Genomic DNA, 17864 nt, shown 5'->3' with positions numbered 1-17864 from the left:
GTGTGTGTGTGTGTGTGTGTGTGTGTGTGTGTGTGTGTGTGTGTGTGCGTGCGTGCGTGCGTGCGTGCGTGCGTGCGTGCGCGTGCGCGCCTGCCTGCCTGCCTGCCTGCCTGCCTGCAATCCAGGAAAGCGGAACAGATGTTTAATGAGCACGAGGTGTGGAGCTGTGTACCAGAGAGAGACAGGCTGGAGATCTATGAAGATGTTTTGTTCTACCTTGCTAAGAAAGAGAAGGTGCGGCTTTGTTTGTCTGCATGTTTACCATAATATTGTAGAATCATTCAACTCTCTGTCAGTCGTCATATACGATGTTACTTTGTGAACACTGACACAGTTAACATCCTGCTTTCCTCCACAAAATGTTTCCAGGAGCAAGCCAAGCAGCTTAGGAAGAGGAACTGGGAAGCTCTGAAGAACATTTTGGACAACATGGCCAACGTCACATACCGTACCACCTGGTCTGAGGCCCAGCAGTACCTGCTAGACAACCCGACCTTTGCAGAGGATGAGGAGCTGCAGAGTATGACATTCATGTTTTTATTTACTAAATTAGTTTGGAGCTCATAGTAGTGAGAAGACAAAGTGTCTACCTCATTATAGGTTCACTTGGTTCTCAGTTCTCCCTGTTGATAAGTGTCGTTACCCGCTGACAGATATGGACAAAGAGGACGCCCTCATTTGTTTTGAGGAGCACATCCGAGCTCTGGAGAAGGAGGAGGAGGAGGAGAAACAGAAGACTCTTCTCAGGGAGAGACGACGACAGCGCAAGAACCGAGAGGCCTTCCAGGTGAGAGGGAATGGAGGGTTAACATACGTGCATCTCAAAACACCAGGGAAAGAACTGCACAGACGGGACACGTTCTATTTGTTTAACTATCCTGAATTCTTCTTTTGTTGTTATTTTTTTTCTTCTCAGAAGTTCCTGGACGAGCTCCACGACCACGGTCAGCTTCACTCCATGTCTGCCTGGATGGAGATGTACCCGACCCTGAGCTCAGACATCCGCTTTGCCAACATGCTGGGCCAGCCGGGTAGGACAGCAGGCCACACGAGCTGAGTGATCTCAATCATGTGGTTGTGATACGTAGAATATATTTCTTTGCAGCATGACGCATATTGTCGACATCTTTTGACTTATCCTTTCTGTTCTGCAGGTTCCACTCCCCTCGATCTGTTCAAATTCTACGTGGAAGACCTGAAGGCCCGCTACCACGATGAGAAGAGGATCATCAAAGATATCCTGAAGGTAAGTGTACCTGTGGTGTGTTTCTATCTGGCATAGTGTCTCAGGACAACACGTCCCATCTGCTCAGATCAGTGTTTGTTGTGACATTTTATTCTTTTATGTAACAACAACTTGTTCATCTTCTGCTTCCTCTGTGCTGCTAGGACAAAGGCTTTCTGGTGGAAGTCAACACTAGCTTTGACGACTTTGGATCAGTCATCAGTTCAGACAAGAGAGCCACTACACTGGATGCAGGAAACATAAAGCTGGCATTCAACAGTGTAAGACTCCTGTGTTACGTACATTTTCCCCCAAATCCGACACAGTTCCTAAAGAACACAGATGCTGGTCAACGAGCATGTGACGGGAGAACATTTGTAGTAACTTTGCTTAAGGTTTAGGAACTTAAAATAAATGTTATTCTAGTTAATTCATGGTGTCTTTCGGTCTCGGGCTGAAACGTTGCTCTATGAAGGCCTTTTCCAGGTTGTTTTCATTGTTTGTATTTATTAGATCAACACGTTTTTCCACCTATTTGTGTGCAGCTCCTGGAGAAGGCAGAAGCCAGAGAGAGAGAGCGAGAGAAGGAGGAGGCGAGGAAAATGAAAAGGAAAGAAGCAGCCTTTAAAAACATGCTGAAGCTGGCCACACCACCACTGGAGCCAGAGACTTCATGGGAGGGGGTACGGCCTTAATGCAAAATACATTCTTATCGTTTCGGAGCACCAACTATTCAGTTCTAATCATTTCTGAATTACTCGTAAAAGCACTACACAGTAGCCTGTCCTTAATGTTTTGTGATGGTTTCAGATCAGAGATCGATTCCTCAAAGAATCTGCCTTTGAAGACGTGACTCTGGAGTCGGAGAGGAAAAGGATATTCAAAGACTTCATGCACGTCTTAGAGGTAAGTCTGCCAGGACGGTGGCAATGCGCTGACATTATCAATCATGATGACAACGTTGATGCAGGTTTACCGTGGCATGTATTTTCTTTTAACAGCATGAATGCCAACATCACCACTCCAAGACAAAGAAGCACTCGAAGAAGTCCAAGAAGCACCACAGGAAACGATCCCGCTCTCGATCGGTTAGTAGTCCTCACTGCTGTGCTTAGAGAGACAGCGAGCTGCAGAGAGATAATCTGCATGAACACCTTTTGCCTTGATGTCTATACTTCATATCACGCCTCGTTAATCTCTGAGTTACTCCACTTCAATGTTCCGACAGGGCTCCGAGTCTGAGGACGAGGAATACCACAAGAAGAAAAAGAGGTCGCAATCCAAGTCTCCCTCTGAGCGCTCCTCCAGTGGAGAATCCGGTGAGTGGATTTCAAAGCTCTGATGATCTGTTTATCATTGTGTGGAACAAGTGCAGCACTATTGACATTTACTGACATGTTCTGCCTGAAACCAGAGAGAAGCTATAAAAAATCCAAGAAGCACAAGAAGAAGGGCAAAAAGAGACGTCACAAGTCTGTAAGTATACAGGAAGACAAATCCATGTCGTGTGTGTGTATGTGTATGTGTATATATACATACTATTATACGTATTATCTGAATGTGTTTGTATGGGAACTGATGGTGATTATGACACACAGGCATCGCCAGAATCCGACAATGAGAAGAAAGGCAGAGAGCGCGATGGAAAGCGTGAAAAGGACTTAGAGAAAGATAAAGAGAACGACAAGTCTCGGGGGAAACCTCGCTCGGACTCTAAACAGAAGTCTCCGAAAAGAAAAGCTGCAAAAGAGGAGGTTGGTTTTCTTGAATTAAATATTGATCCTTACTTGATCAAACTGATGCTTTAATGGCTGCTGTTAAGGTTACCATTAACCACCATCATTTAGAGGTTGTATGTGACAAGTCGGTGACTCACTTTCTTTACAGCAGTTACATTTAATTTCTCATAGTTTATATATAATACTGTGTGTGTGTGTTCAGGGTGGCTGGGATACATCAGGCAGTGAGCTGAGTGAAGGAGAGCTGGAGAAAAGGAGAAGAACTTTACTGGAACAGCTGGATGCACCTTGATGACGACGACACCTGAGCTGCTCTTCTATTGTATTTGTACACTTCTACAAACATGCATTCCCCTCCACGCTCACGTGACTGTGCTGGGCGAACCACCCTGGACGGACCATGTGACACAACACCGTTCTCTGGTATTCATGGGAATGTGAGCTTACACACTTATTTGGTGACTAATTTGATATCAGGAAACTGATCAGCTGATCAACCTTAAAATATCAGGTTGTCTTTTTTTGTTGCTTTTGTTAGTATTTTTTAGTTGTCTGTAGCTGTACATGTTTTCCATTGCCAATCACTTTTATATTCAATTAAAAGTATATCTTGAATGTCACACTGATTGTCTTTCACCTGGAAAAGTGGTGCAAGAAGAAATAGGTTTAAGGACATCTTTCATTATCTCTGGATGTGTTCGGGGATAATGAAAGAATAGTTTTGATTTGGTCCAACTTAACTAGCTGTATTCTCTAATCATCCAAAAAAGGTTTTAATTTGAGCATCTGTTTAAATTGATCTACTGTAGTGAAATGTAATAAAATACTGTTTCAATGGATTATGTCTGTACTTGGATACTTCAGGAGATCAACAGTAAATATTTTTATGTTTCCAAACATTCCAGTTCTACAGGATGTAGTACTAATGGCCCGTGTTTCATTGATGGATAAACCAGCTGATAGGACAACTAATCAGTGGGGTGATCCGTCATATGACCGGTATTTAATTCAGTTCAATAAAGAATAACGCTGCCAGTTTATTAGACGCATCTAGCAACACTAATGCAGGCTAAGACAACAGTGCTGCAGCATGGGGTTTATAGCCCAATGCTCTAAGAAAGAGAAGAAAATAATTACAAAAGGCAAACTGCTTTATATTCAATGTAAATACTTTATTTGATCATATTCGTTGAAAATCTCATATCACCTAATTTTTAAAATAAAGCTTGTTATTTTGTAATAAGCACAAACTGCCTAAAATACATTTCTGGTGAAAGTAAAATAGAAAAACATGCCAGTATTATCCAGTTAGACAAATGTTACGATTACAGACTGAAGTTGAGAGAAAGATGAACGGCAGCACATCACGAAGCCACAAAACCAGCTGATCACAGGTCAGCTAACGGAGACTAGTTTGATTAAACACACTGGATTTGTTCAAATTGACAAACTATTTAAAATGCGTTGCATGTTTTCGTAGCTGGCTTTGATGCGCCTGTGACCCACCCACATGACAGACATGACTTTACATTAATGTAGATTCTGGCTGCATTTGGCTTAATTAAATATACAAAAAAATGGAAACAAAAACTATAAGTTAAAATAACATTCAAGTTGTATAGCACAAGGCAATGCAAACTTTTGTTTGAACAATATGTACAATATTAACCATCTGGTAATGTGAATTAAGAAGAAAAAACAAGAGACGTAGCAAAATATCTGTACATTTAGGAAACATGGTTTTGTAGTGTACTTTGTTTTGCCATGTTTTTAATGTACACGGACACATTAGATGAAAACAGGAGCTTAAAGAATTCCTTTCAGTGGTTAAATACTATACATTAAAATTACAATAAAGTGAGTAGACGCAGTAGCCTGGAATATAATTAATCAGTAAAAAAAAAAAAAAAAAAAAAAAAAAAAAACTTGACAGAGATGAAATGCAAAGTTTGGTCCAGTCTTGACAATGAGAACCATTTAGTAGGATTCCCTATCTTTCGTGCAGTTTCTACGTTTAATAGAAATTGTGGTTTTTTTTTGTTGCTTTACAAGCTCGTTTACTTGTAATTTGTTCCCAGAAACCAGACGGACTGCTGTGCTGCTACAGAAATGCAACGTTTTAAATGGACGGTAAAGTTTTACTTCTATGGATCAAGAGCTACAAATTGAGGCTTGATCCATTAACTGAAGTAAATTATGAAAGAAGTCAGCATGGAGTGGGCCTGATATAGATAATTCACATTAGCCCGGTCTTGTTTTGAAGTGGTTTTGATGTCTTTTTCGTTCATTCTTCATCATTATACTTACTTTAATACAAATATAAAGTCTTAATTACTTCACCGTCTTCGCGCCTGATCATCAGCCCTTTCAGTAGAAGTTGAAAAACTGTTTAGTAAGAGGAATGGAAAAGAGCACCGGAATATCCCAAGATACCACAGTGACAAACCCAACACTAAAAGATGTCATTTTTGTAACAGCTAAAGGGAACGCATCCCATACACTCTACAACACGTTTCCAAGGAAGCATCTCTTCACGTGGCTCTTAAGGCCACCACAAGTCCAGTTTTACACAACTTAAAATCAAAGCAAGGTCAGGTTGTATTGCTTGAAGTGGGTAATATTAAAAAAAACAGTCCTCAGACAGGAGACGGCGTGACATCAGCCCACAAAAATAAGTTGAGGCACTTGGCTTGTCTAAGGTTTCTGAATCAACCTTTCAGACACTTAAAATTCAGTCCCACGCATGTCCGCAGTCCTTCATAGTGAAAAGCTGCTGCTGTACCACAGACATGGAGTAACATGCATTCTCATGTTTTTTTATTTTTATATATATATATATATATCCACCCACACACACACTATGGTTCATTCTCATCTCTATGGGTGCTACACTTGTCATCTTTCACTTATCCTTCACTCTGCATCGAACCTCCCATCTCTCCGTCTCATATGCATCCTCACACCCCCCCCCCCCAGCACATGCACTGCTCCCTCGTCACACGACCACTTCGCCGTTGTTACTCGGCCGCAGGTTCTGATCATCAAAGCGTCTCCTGACGCTCCTCCGCACAGCGTCTGCTCGCCTGTAAGGCTGATTCCTCAAATCTGAGGAAGGGAGGGGGATAAAAGAGCTGTCAGTCATCTTGTGGAGGCATTTTGATGAGCCCACATACCCAGAGTGCTGGCAGCCTGTCTTTCAAAGCAGCATGAGTTCTACACAGAAATAAAAAAAAAAGGCTTGCAGGTCATCCGTCTCTTGGTGTTATGACAGAGACAGGCCACAGGGTTTTGACTTGTGAGTAGAAAAGCTTACATGGATCTTGTGAAAACCAAGATGCACCTTTGCCAATAAAATGGGTGAATTATCAACCGAAAAGAGTTGATATTTTGTATCGTTAGACATTCAAATGTATTGTTATGAAGGCGATATAATGAGTGGAGAACAGAGGAAGAGGAAGGTCAATACTGAGTGAACCCTGAATGAAAATACAGTAAAACAGGAAAGGGAGGTAATAAAGAGATGCTTGCCAGGTTTGGGACACATCCACCACTACAGGTGTGCTACTGGAGGAGTTCCTTACCCTCGAGTAGACATTGGGAAATTTAGTAATATTATTCTTCTTTAGGGCTAGATGAAGAGAAGACAAAATGGAGGTTAATAATGGAGGAGGAGGAGGCTGACAGGAGCATGTCAGCCCGGCATATTCACCCCTGCTTTGCTAAGAGAGCGCTAAGAGAGCACTGCGAGAGCAAAGCAAAGTGGCAGCAGGCTGCATGGGGGGGGGGGGAGGCCAGAGGAGGGAGAAGGGCATGAGAAGGGACAGAGCTGGAGAATGTTAACTGGTTCATCTGGCAGCGAGGAGGATCAAAGCTTCTGTAGTTTCTTATTTTTCTGTGTTATAAACTCAGTCTGCTTTGCAGAGTGGCTGCCAGCAGGATAGAGAAAGAGCCCGTTTCAAACTTCCAGTACAGAGCGATTGTGAATTAAAACAAAGCTAACACCGTTCCAGGACACAGCAGGATTGTTACATTCAACAGCAACCAAAGCATGCATGCAGCCGGATGACAGGTGTAAACTCAGTGAAACAACCTGGCTGCATGTTAGTAGCGCACACACACACACACACACACACACACACACGCGCAGAATGCAACCGCAAAGACAGACTGCTGCAATGTAAGAGATTATGCATATGTAGACGTCATGCAGAATATTAGCGAGCCTGCCACACCACAGAGAGTCATTTGACAGAGAGGTGACCTGTCAGCCAGCGGCAGGAGCAGGCACAGCATTCGGGCTAACTGGGAGAGCAGGGATGCATTGTGGGAAAGCGTTCGAGATGAAGCAATCGGCATGCAAGAAGCGGTTTCAGCAGCAGTGATGATATGTGATAACGAACACACGGACATTTATTTTTCATTAAAACACTGATTGAAAACAAAGAAAAGCAAGTTATAATGCCACAGGCCCTTACACAATAATGACATCAGTCATACCTGTCATGTAGAGGATGACTAAAGCTCACATATGTATATTTTACATACACACACTGCATTAAATAACCATTCAATTTGAATCTAATCAGTGATAAACGCTAAAGTATTTGACTCATGAGTCAGTATTTGTTTTTAATCCGTTAGCACTAGATGGCAGCACGCAGCTCAACTATTCTACTCCAGTGCTTGATGAGAAAACGTACACTCTTTCACCGATTCTCATCTCCTGTCACTGCAGATAAAAGTATGAACTTGGAGACAGTTTCCTCTGTGACATTATGGTTTGCCATGGTTGATAAAATGATGATGATAAATGACGGGGTCACACTTCATGCAGGTGGGCAGAGAAAACCGTTACACCGAGTCATACTCAGGAGAGAGAACACACACGATATCGGGCACGGTGCACAAACACAGGTCCGAAAGTGTGCGGGTTGAGTGTGACGGTTTAAAAGAAGGGAGGACGTGTGAAGAGGCATGCAAGGATGGAGGAGAGAGACATAAAGAAGAGAATGTTTTGTTCCAGCAACCTTAGAGAAGAGAGACAGTTCTACAAGCTTAGTAATGGTACTCCTCATTGAGGGCGGGCTCGCAGAAGAACCGAGAGCCACGCTTCGCTGTGCGGGCGGTAAAGGGCACTGTCTTCAGCACTGCATTGAGAACAACAAGGACAACAGCCAGGACAAACACAGTTTAAGAAAAGCAGACTCTACAGGGTTTTAGCACTGGTTAGCGCTAAGCAAATATCTAACAACAGCATCAGGAGGGGCCAGGAGAAAATGTCTTTATTCTAGCAGTTAATGTTCCACTGAACTCTCTCTGGCTTGGTTTGTTAGAACACAGCAAAGTTCTATTGTTACAGATATCTGAATTGCCTTAACGCTAGAATCACATTTACATTATTACTGCGGCTAGCGGAGGAAAACATATTGAGAACTTTTACTCATGTAACAGGAGCAATACGTCAGTGTAAAAATACTCCATTACAGGTCAAAATGACTTAACTAAAAGTACTATTAACAAAATGTAATCCCACTTTTACAATATCACATCATAATATTATATTGTTAATACTAATGCATTAATAGGTAAGTAGCATTTCAGTGTTGTAGCTGGAGACAAACGGTACAAAATCTATAACAACGCATTGTATTAACTTCTCATGTTTTGTATGTAAAATGTTATTTTTCAGAGTAAAGTATTAGAGCTAGACTTACATTGGCTGGTATCAGTTTATTACAACTATAAATATATCTTACTGGTGTGTCCCTACTTTGTCCACCAGAGAGCACTGACAAGTTTATTTTTCAACTTTAAAAATGCTCCGCTCAGTATTTAACAAAAACTAATTCAAGGGATCACTATCAAGATTGTTTGTATGTTATGCATTTATGGCCTACAAAAAAATATATAACATGTAAAGTACAACTGTACTTAAGAACAGCACATCAGAAAAGTGGTGGGTAAATTCCACCGCTGCCTACGGCAAGTTTATCACACTTCAGTAAACAGAAGATGTATTTATTCCAGTATAATGAATTCATTTCCTAGGAGCTAGTCCCAACCCGGCCCCGTCTATGTACAGATGGTGTTACAAAGCAATGACAAAGCAGATAAGTTTAGCAATGATCATCAGACACATTTGGAGCTGAATGTCTAGATTAGCTGGACTGTCAGTGCATGTTTGTACTCATTACGTTGTACACCTTTAGTTCTCAAACATCTGACAGCTGAGTTTTAAGAAAAGCCAAAGTCATTGTGTTAGTTGATTTAGATTCCCTTTGGAGAGGACCTTCATGCAGAGTGCCCTGTACCGTAAGTGTGTGTGTGTGTGTGTGTGTGAGAGAGTGTGTGTGTGGGGCAAGAGACAGGTCCAGGTGATATTACCCGTGATGATGTCTTCTATCGCTCCATCTTTGCCTTCGTAGACGTGGCGGCTGTCTTTCACCTGTTTCTTCCTGAGCTCATGGATCAGCTCTTGCTGCTGCCGCTTGTTTTTATGAGATGGAGACTGAGGAGACACACAAACGCACACACACAAACACATACACAAACACACACACACACCGATACCTCATTTAACATGTAATAATAAGTCATACGCTTAGACACGAGTCCAGTACGATCAACAAAGGATCAACAAAGGATCTTTTAGCTTAAATATGCTTTTGCGCCACACATCGCTTCCCTCTGTAGGTTTGTGCATGTGTGAGCTAAGTGAACCGTTTAAGAAGTATAACCGCTGATCCTGAGTCGATGTGATGTGGCTCAGCGGGGTGTCAGACTGTAGAACCAGATATAACTACACCCAGCAGGCAGTCAGTGCTCAACTAATCCTGTGATCAAGAATCTGGAGGAAAGTAGGATGAAGCGGAAAGGGGAGGAAGTGGTCTTCATGATCCACTGTAGCCACCTGCCCTAGAAAGAAGTGGGGGGGGGGGGGGTTGACAGTTGAAAGAATGGTGACTCACCTTCTTCTCTTCCTCCATCATGGCCTCCTGTTCGAGAAGTTTCTCCATCAAAATCTGCTCCTGTCTCTTCTTCTGCTCATTGTCCTCTTCTGCTTGCTGAGGATATCACATAAACACGGCACGCAGTTACAACTCGTTTAAATATACTACTGTTACTATCACAGCGAAAACTATGCTGTTAACATGACATCAGAAAGTCTCATTCCAAATGCATCGAATAGTTTCGCCACAATGTGCTGTGCGAGCTGAGATTCTGTTCGGGCACCATGAAATGTGATGAATGACGTCATTAACACGGTTCGGAGGAGTCGAGGATGCACTAAACAGAGTTGACACCGCAGCTGTGAGAGAAACGGCTGGAAACAGTCAGGAAGCTGTGATTAGCAGCAACACATGGTGTGATGCGTTTTCTCCAGTACATCATACTGAAAACTTGCAGATTTATTTGTAAAATACTTATTAGTTTTGGTTTAGAAGAGAACACTGTGGTGTGGTGATAACACCAGAGGGCGTGTTGATGTCTCGCCACATACTCTCCATGTGGACACATGCACATACACAAGCATCAACACATCCGGACCGCCTCATACACACACGCCCAAGGACAACCTCATGTATCCTTCCAGATGTTGTTGTGACTTAAAGGGAAAGTCCACCTATTTTACACATCAAAGTCTGTTTACAGGTCATGGAGAGAACTACTGCACATGTGGAAAAAAAAGTAGAACTAGAAGTGCGATGCTAAATCTCTGTGTCTGAACTGGTTGGTGCCCCTCCCCCCACCCCCCGACTAGTTTTGTGCAATTGTGCAAGAAATGATTATCCAACTCACCCTGTAAGCCTTAACAAATCGCACAAACACAGGGAAGAAGACGGAGGGTGGCGTTGTTTTGGCGTTCTCCCCGAAGAACTTCACCGCCTCGTCAAAGGCATCCTTTCAAAGACAGAAGTTAGAAAACACTCAGATGACTTCATGTTAAACCCTGTCACAACAACAGGGTTTGAAAAAACAAGGCATTAGGTTTCGCAAAGCGAGGCGTGCTCATGTTACCTGTGCAATCTTGGCATCATCCTGCAGCTTCTTCAGCTTGTTCTCATTGTGTGCGATGAAGTCTTTGAGCATGGTGTTGTGGCCGTGCATGCTGTACTCTCTTTTGGTCAGCTCCATGCCTCTCAGCAGCTCCTTAACATCCAGCAGGACGTTCTCCAACGACACTGTGAACACCAGCGGACGCGTGAGTAACACGTGCAACGCGCTGAACTGTAAAAAGTCAAGATGAGAACGACACACGTGCACTATGCGACTCACCTGCTGCAGCTTTCTCCACATAGTGCAGCTCATTGTAGAAGACAGAAACTTGGGAGTATTTCTCCTTCACCACATTAGCTATGTAGTGTAACAACGTTAGCTTACGGTCCGTCGACTTGGTATCAAGTAGCTGTGGAGAAAGTAAAATAGAAAACACAAAACTTAAGGAAAACATCTGTGTAGGAAAAGTAAAAGGCTTTAAAGTCAGAGGGAGGCAACTTACCAAGTCTAAACTTTGCAGCTTGAATCCGTACACCGCTCCCCTTTTGCTGCTGTTCATGTAGTTTCCCAGTGCCAAGATAATCTGCCGAACAAGAAGGAACAAGAACGTGTAAGAAAAACCCTGCATTCATTTAACATTATGTTCGGATACAAATAAATGAGTTACCTCTAGAATTTTCTTTAGCTTCTGTGACGACTTGATGGACACAGACGCTGCAATGACTGCATGAATTTGCTGCGGGGCAAACGAAGGGGATGACATGAGAAGATGTGAAATTCAGTAAACTTTCTATGGTCACAGCATCCCGTACAGACTGCCTCTAATCATATCCAGTGTTTTACTGTCGGGAACATATGTCCTACACACACGAGATCCCAGTTCTCACCGGTGTGAGCATCTGCACGCTCTCGCAGAAGTTGCCGATGAAGGCCATGATGGTCATCTTCTGCATGAGCCGCTCGATTTTACTAAACTGCATCATGAAGCGGTCCTCGTCCGTCAGGCTCTCCAGGGGTTTGCGCTCCTTCTCATACTGTCGCATGCTTTTAATCTCATGTTCCGTGGGCTGGAAGCGCATCAGACACTCCACGAAGTCCACCGGCAGAGTTCGCAGGTCAAAGCTGGAAGACGGTGAGACAAAGGAGGGTAGAAACATGCAAAGTATCTTACACAGACCATTTGATATCTTATGCCATGCAAAAAAAACACTCAAATAAAAACAAAAAAGGTCTTTTGTTTTATTCTGAGACTTACATCTGAATGGCCTTGCAGATCTCCTCAGGAGGCTTGCCCACTTTCCTCAGTGTGATGGCCAGGTTCTTTGCTCTGTTGGAGTCCAGCAGCGTCACCTTGTTGGGCATCTTTTGGATGATCTTCTGCTTGCTGGTGATGAGGTCGATAGCCGGGCCCTGAGCTTTCGTCTTGAACATCTCCTCGAACTCATCCACGTTTAGGTCCTGAAAGATGCCGACAAAAAAAAAATCTGTTAATGTTCCATCATCGCGGAAATGAGTCAGAAAAGGGGACTAAAGGATTCAGACTCTTACCTCGAGTATCCTCTCATCATCGATCTCATTAAAGACAGTCCCGTTGATCTGGTTCGGTTTCAGGGCTACCCAGTTGAAGACGGGCATACGGAACTTAGTCTTGATCGGCTTCTTGATCTTAACAGCTGCACGGGAAACAGAAGAGTTAGCAACACGACCCCATCTCCTACGAGAGGACACACACGCACATTCACACACACAGGTGAAGGGGTAGACAGGTGACAAACGTGGATATGACTGTTTTATCTCTAAAAACATACATCCCTACTTCAAGTAGAGTTTGAATTTTAAACTAAATGGACACTTGGTCCTACTTGAAGCAGAGTAAAGCCTGTCAGCCTCTGGCAGGTGAACACGGCCAAAGTGTATGCACCCTGTACAGTAAATGGTGCACATGGTGAGGATTTCCTGCCTGGCCCGGTGACACACTTTATCGGACAGCTTATGGCTATTTGTGGCCACTTGGGCTGATTCACCGAAGCGGAGCATCGAGGTGGCGCCTGGTTTAGCCACAGAGACGAGGTGTCAGCAGGGACAGAAAGATAAGGCCGTCACGAGAGGGCAAACAGCGCTTCAACAGCTCTGCATAAAGCCTATCACTTTCTATCCTCTGCGTGCACCAGCAGGTCACCGTGTCTCAGCATGCAACCAACACTGAGATGTGGCGATATTTAACGCACAAACACACACACACACAAACGCACACATATATAACAAGACTACAGCAAGGTGCGAAGGTGAATCATGCAGAATTTTGAAATGTGGTATTTGCTCTGTTATCTTAATGTTTCACAGAAAGTCTCACTGTGAGAGCAAAAATAGAATTCATGAAGCCACAGTTCACTGTTTTTGGAATATGTGTTTTTATATGCTGCCGAGATCAAGTGGCAAAAAGAAGAGAAAAAAAAAAAAGAGAAAATGTCTTTGAGAAACATGAAAACAATTATGAACTATTTCCAGGAGGCTTGAATTGCACAAATGAAAGTTGTTTGTTTGTTTGTTTTCTATCGGGATTCAGAGACTGAAAATACCATTTTCCAAAAAATGTTGTCCTTGTGATAAAGAAAGGGACCATTGGAGGGACAAAACACCAAACATGGCAAGCAGAACCTACAGAAAAGTTTGATGGGTCCCTCTGGTTGGCAGAAAAAGAAACAGTTCAAAGACAAATCATGAAGAAATTGACAGAGTTAGTGAGAAAGCTTACACGTGCACATCGCAAACACACTTTTACCATTAAGCAGCTGCAAAAAGTGTTGAGGTGGGAACAACATAACAATTTTGCAATTGACAAAAGTAGTTGGAATACAAGTCTAATATAATAAAAGTTACACTGTTTTGCAGACAATATCTGCACATTACTCTATTTTCACCTCTTGAAACAGTTCTTCATCACATAACTCACATGTACACACAAACTTGACTCAATGTGTGTATTTTACCTGCTAAGCCAGAGTTCAGGATGACAGTGGGCGTCCCACAGCCGGGCAGCGGTGGCGCTACAGGAGGAGGCGGCGGAGGCAGAGGTCCTGAGATATGCGAGGCTAGCCCTGGAGGGGGAGGCGGAGGTGGAGGGGGAGGGGGAGGCGGTGGAGGTGGGAGAGCTGCAGCTGCAGGAATGGCTGACGATGGTCCGTTTAACACTAAGAGAGAAGAGAGACGCTCAATGCTTAGTATCACTTTTATATCGACGTACAAACTGTGTATATTCCCTCCCATTTTCTCTCTTCTTTCTGCATTTCATGATTAACAGTTTACATGCCGATAAACTGCACTAATATTAAACCTACATGTGCCATTCACTGGCAGTGGGGGTGGTGGAGGAGGAGGTGGTGGAGGAGCCGGCATCCCAGCTACGACTCCCAAGTGATTTGGAGTGACAGCTGCACTGTTTCCTCCCATCGTAACACCCGGCAAGCCACCCACACCGGAGGATGGCGAGGGCAGGATGGAGATGTCTCCGTCTCCCTTCTTGTGGATCTTGATGGTGCCTTGTTTCTCCAGTTCGTGGATCTTTTTCTCCAGGTTACTCTGTCGCTGGATGGCCTCGTCCTTCTCCTTCAACATCTGCCGCAGCGAGTGTACCTGCGAGCTGGTGTCTTTGTAGACTTCCTGTGTGGGAGACAGGGGGAGACAGGGGTTGAGAATTGTTAATAAAGTATTGTATAATCTTTTTTTTTTTATATTTCTGCCACGAGAGTGGAAACCTTACAACCCCAAAACTACATTTCAACAGTTGGCAGAACACTTGGAGTGCTTAAATGGATACTTAAAGGATGAATGTGAATGGTAAGAGGTGGAGTCTGACCCTGATCGATTCAAGGTCCTTGTTTCTTTGCATCAGCTGCTTCTCAAGCTCCACGATCTTGGACATGGCCTCGTTCTCCGTATCCTGCAGCTTCTCTGACATCTACAAGTACAATAACCGGGAGGAAAAGGGCGACACAGTGACATGAACTCATTGCGAAACACCAAACGCAATATGTCAACAAAGAAATCTCAGGGCATGGATATATGGATATATATATATATATATATATCAATTTTGGATTAAAACTAATTATGAAGACTTAAAAGTTATGAGCGTTCGAAAAGTGTGTCCATATTTAGTGTTCCTTTCCAGTCTTTTTATGGTGGATGACAGTTTGGGGAAAGAATGAGATCATAGCAAATCCCACGCTGACATCCTGGACATTAATACATAGCCTTTTGCAGGGGAAAATAGATGAGATTTAGGAGTCAGTTTTGTGGATTTTCAGAGAGTAAAATCAAAAAGTCGAGGGCTCTCACATGCGACATGTTCTCCTCCAGCTCCTCCACGCGCTCCAGGGCGGCGTTTTTGGTCTCCGCATCCTCCAGAAGAGCTCCCACGTCAAACACGTTATCCAAGTAGGCCTGGATCTGAACCTGCAGCTTATCGCTCTCTGTATGCTTTAGTTTCTGGAAAACATGCACACAAAAAGAAATGCCGTGATGATAAGAGGGAGGCGGTTTCAATTTTTTAGTACAATGCACGAGGCCGACATCTCAGACCCAAAGGCCAGCATTGATCTCACCCGTGCAGTGAGACGGGAGACAAGAATTTACAGAACTGACAGATTTTCTTTTCTCAAGTAATGGAAAAGCCATTATCGACTGTGTTTCTATGGTTGCCGTCTCGGAGGTGCTATAATGACAACCTGTGCTCTGGATTGAGCTGAGTATTAAGAGCCGGAGTGTTCGGTCTGTCTGTGAATTTGTCCTGCAGCGTCATGTCTCAACTCACGTCTAAGTAGTCGTCCAGACACAGCTTGGTGAAGTCGTACTGTAGGTGAACTCTGAAGTTCATGTCCTCCACTGAGTGAACGACTATGTTGATGAACTGCATACAGGCCACCTGGGGAATAAAAACAGAAGAGAAACAGTGAACGAGGATCCTCAACCCTGCATATTATGCACTCAGTGTGTGCCTGCTGACAATACATGGTACAAAATTGTCAATAAACAAATTTACAACAGGTTTCAGGTTCAGCCTGGTACTTCTATGAAATGGCTTTATGCTCATTATCACATTTAATTCCGTTTAATATGGCTTGCACTGAAACTGTGTGTATAAATCCTCATTACTGTGCTTGCTTGGCTGGCAGAGTGGCTTATCTGGTAGATTAAGATGATGTGGAAAAAAACAAATTAACAAAAATCAGCCAATTCAACTCCATCGCCTGCCTTATGGGAGCCTGTGTAAACAGATCTGGGGGGATCTCCTCTTAGTGTCTAATGTACACACTTCTTCTCACCCTGACACTGGCTTAATGAAACTTGCGGTAAGAAGCTCAGTTGTCTCGGTGCGACACTGCAGCTTTGACAAAGTCTGTTTGCTTTAGTGCTGCTGTCAGACGACGGCCCACTAAGCGACTGTGAGCGGACTCGTGACAGAGTTCCTATTGAATTCCTATTCAAACACAGCAGCTGTTGGTTTTCACTCACACACACATGCAGCAGTTGCTTCACATCAATTAAAGACACCTAGATAAACACACACACTGAATAAAATACTGTCTACGTTGCTACTTTCTTCACAGTGTGTTTTGTTCTCATCTGTCGGGCTAATTAGCACTACTCGGCCTGGCAAGGGTTCCTTGATTAGTGGCACTCCAGCTTGATGTATGGCATCACATATTAGCAGTTTGTGCTGTGATGAGAAAAATTAGAGGGCTTGCACAAAGACTGATAGTCCTGTGAGTGTGCATTGTGAAACTGGAAGCAAAACTGAATACAGTTTTAACAAACATATCAGGACGCATGTGCAAAATATCTATATTTCTAACCAGCTGAAAAGTATGCTGGTTGCTCTCAAAGACTGGTTCGGGACCCACTGATGGGTCGCAGGAGATTTGATTAGGGTCGCTAGATAAATATTATTTTGTTTATATCTGCAGAACACCTTTGAACCACATGAGGGAGCCTGAATGTTCATAGTGTTCTGATAATTGCAGCCCATGTATAACATTGAATCTCATCTGAAAGCCTAGCTTACATTGTGTTCGTTTTACTGATGAGAGGAAAAGTCTGTTAACTCCACCTAAATGTATTTATCTGGTGTCATTTACTAAATATTTAACATGAGCATATGTCTTCAAAATGGCTAGTTTACCTATTCAGTATTAATTGCAGTGAAAATGGTCAAGAACGTTCATTTACATACAAATTAGCTCTACTAAGTATTTATAGATGAGGCCTGTTATGAATTGGGTTGCTTCACTCAAAAACCTTCATTAGCCATCTGTGGGTTGCCTGGTGATGTAGGATTTCAATAGTCATTAGGACTGAGTGTGTGTGTCTGTGTGTGTGTGTGAACATACCATAAAGTCGATGTTGTTGTCCTCGTTCTTGAAATACTCCATTAGCCTCTCAAACCGCTGCGTCTCCACACACACCTGCAAAACAAATTTATTGGAGTCTAGATGAAGAGAGCAACCCACAGGGATTTATTTATGCGAGCAATCACAGATTTGCATAAATGGCACCACCGACTCCTCGTTATTCACACAAACCAGGGCCTGAAACAAAATAAACTCCAAGTTCAGGGTTAACTTTTGTGCTGCCCGTACACAGTGACACTAGAGATGAAAGCTCTTCATCGGAAATGTAGCCGTGACTGTTACCTCATGAACACCTTTAACATATTCATGAACTGCTGCTGAACGTACACAGAGCATCTGTGTTCAATATCGCTTGTGGTACAACTTTTACCACTTCTACTGTAGTTTTCCTCCTGCCTATCTGAACTAGGATTTGTGAGACAGAAAAGAACAGAGACAGATAAAAAGAGAGAGAGAGAGAGAGAGAGAGAGAGAGAGAGAGAGAGAGAGAGA

At 43.2% G+C, this 17864-nt stretch overlaps 2 protein-coding genes across 8 annotated transcripts in view; one reads left to right on the top strand and one right to left on the bottom strand.

Annotated features, from left to right (window-relative positions):
• prpf40a (PRP40 pre-mRNA processing factor 40 homolog A) overlaps nucleotides 1-3803 on the top strand; it is a 17946-nt gene extending 14143 nt beyond the window's left edge. The window contains exons 14-26 of one of the 3 annotated variants that reach the window (XM_031858256.1): nucleotides 126-234; nucleotides 370-520; nucleotides 654-787; nucleotides 917-1052; nucleotides 1155-1246; nucleotides 1390-1506; nucleotides 1771-1908; nucleotides 2036-2131; nucleotides 2227-2313; nucleotides 2454-2544; nucleotides 2640-2701; nucleotides 2824-2979; nucleotides 3167-3803. In XM_031858256.1, the coding sequence (XP_031714116.1) occupies nucleotides 126-234; nucleotides 370-520; nucleotides 654-787; nucleotides 917-1052; nucleotides 1155-1246; nucleotides 1390-1506; nucleotides 1771-1908; nucleotides 2036-2131; nucleotides 2227-2313; nucleotides 2454-2544; nucleotides 2640-2701; nucleotides 2824-2979; nucleotides 3167-3256 (1459 nt within the window). In that variant the 3' untranslated portion in view covers nucleotides 3257-3803. The remainder of the gene's footprint in view (nucleotides 1-125; nucleotides 235-369; nucleotides 521-653; nucleotides 788-916; nucleotides 1053-1154; nucleotides 1247-1389; nucleotides 1507-1770; nucleotides 1909-2035; nucleotides 2132-2226; nucleotides 2314-2453; nucleotides 2545-2639; nucleotides 2702-2823; nucleotides 2980-3166) is intronic. The other 2 variants (XM_031858258.1, XM_031858257.1) reach the window with 2 other exon arrangements.
• A 2006-nt stretch (nucleotides 3804-5809) lies between these two features.
• Nucleotides 5810-17864, bottom strand: part of fmnl2a (formin-like 2a) — a 44859-nt gene continuing 32804 nt past the window's right edge. Inside the window, exons 10-27 of one of the 5 annotated variants that reach the window (XM_031858255.1) lie at nucleotides 17352-17426; nucleotides 15776-15886; nucleotides 15301-15450; nucleotides 14819-14920; nucleotides 14301-14622; nucleotides 13953-14153; nucleotides 12511-12635; nucleotides 12218-12420; nucleotides 11850-12084; nucleotides 11630-11698; nucleotides 11465-11545; nucleotides 11242-11371; nucleotides 10984-11147; nucleotides 10765-10866; nucleotides 9933-10028; nucleotides 9349-9472; nucleotides 7992-8111; nucleotides 5991-6069 (exon numbers count right to left, since the gene is read on the bottom strand). In XM_031858255.1, coding sequence (XP_031714115.1) covers nucleotides 8020-8111; nucleotides 9349-9472; nucleotides 9933-10028; nucleotides 10765-10866; nucleotides 10984-11147; nucleotides 11242-11371; nucleotides 11465-11545; nucleotides 11630-11698; nucleotides 11850-12084; nucleotides 12218-12420; nucleotides 12511-12635; nucleotides 13953-14153; nucleotides 14301-14622; nucleotides 14819-14920; nucleotides 15301-15450; nucleotides 15776-15886; nucleotides 17352-17426 — 2382 coding nt within the window. In that variant the 3' untranslated portion in view covers nucleotides 5991-6069; nucleotides 7992-8019. The other 4 variants (XM_031858252.1, XM_031858251.1, XM_031858250.1 and 1 more) reach the window with 4 other exon arrangements.

The sequence above is a fragment of the Anarrhichthys ocellatus genome, unplaced genomic scaffold (assembly GCF_004355925.1).
Source record: "Anarrhichthys ocellatus isolate YVR2014 unplaced genomic scaffold, GSC_Weel_1.0 scaffold20, whole genome shotgun sequence".
NCBI lineage: Eukaryota > Metazoa > Chordata > Actinopteri > Perciformes > Anarhichadidae > Anarrhichthys > Anarrhichthys ocellatus.
The sequence above is the reverse complement of the archived record's forward strand: the minus strand, read 5'-3'. Positions and strand labels throughout refer to the sequence as shown.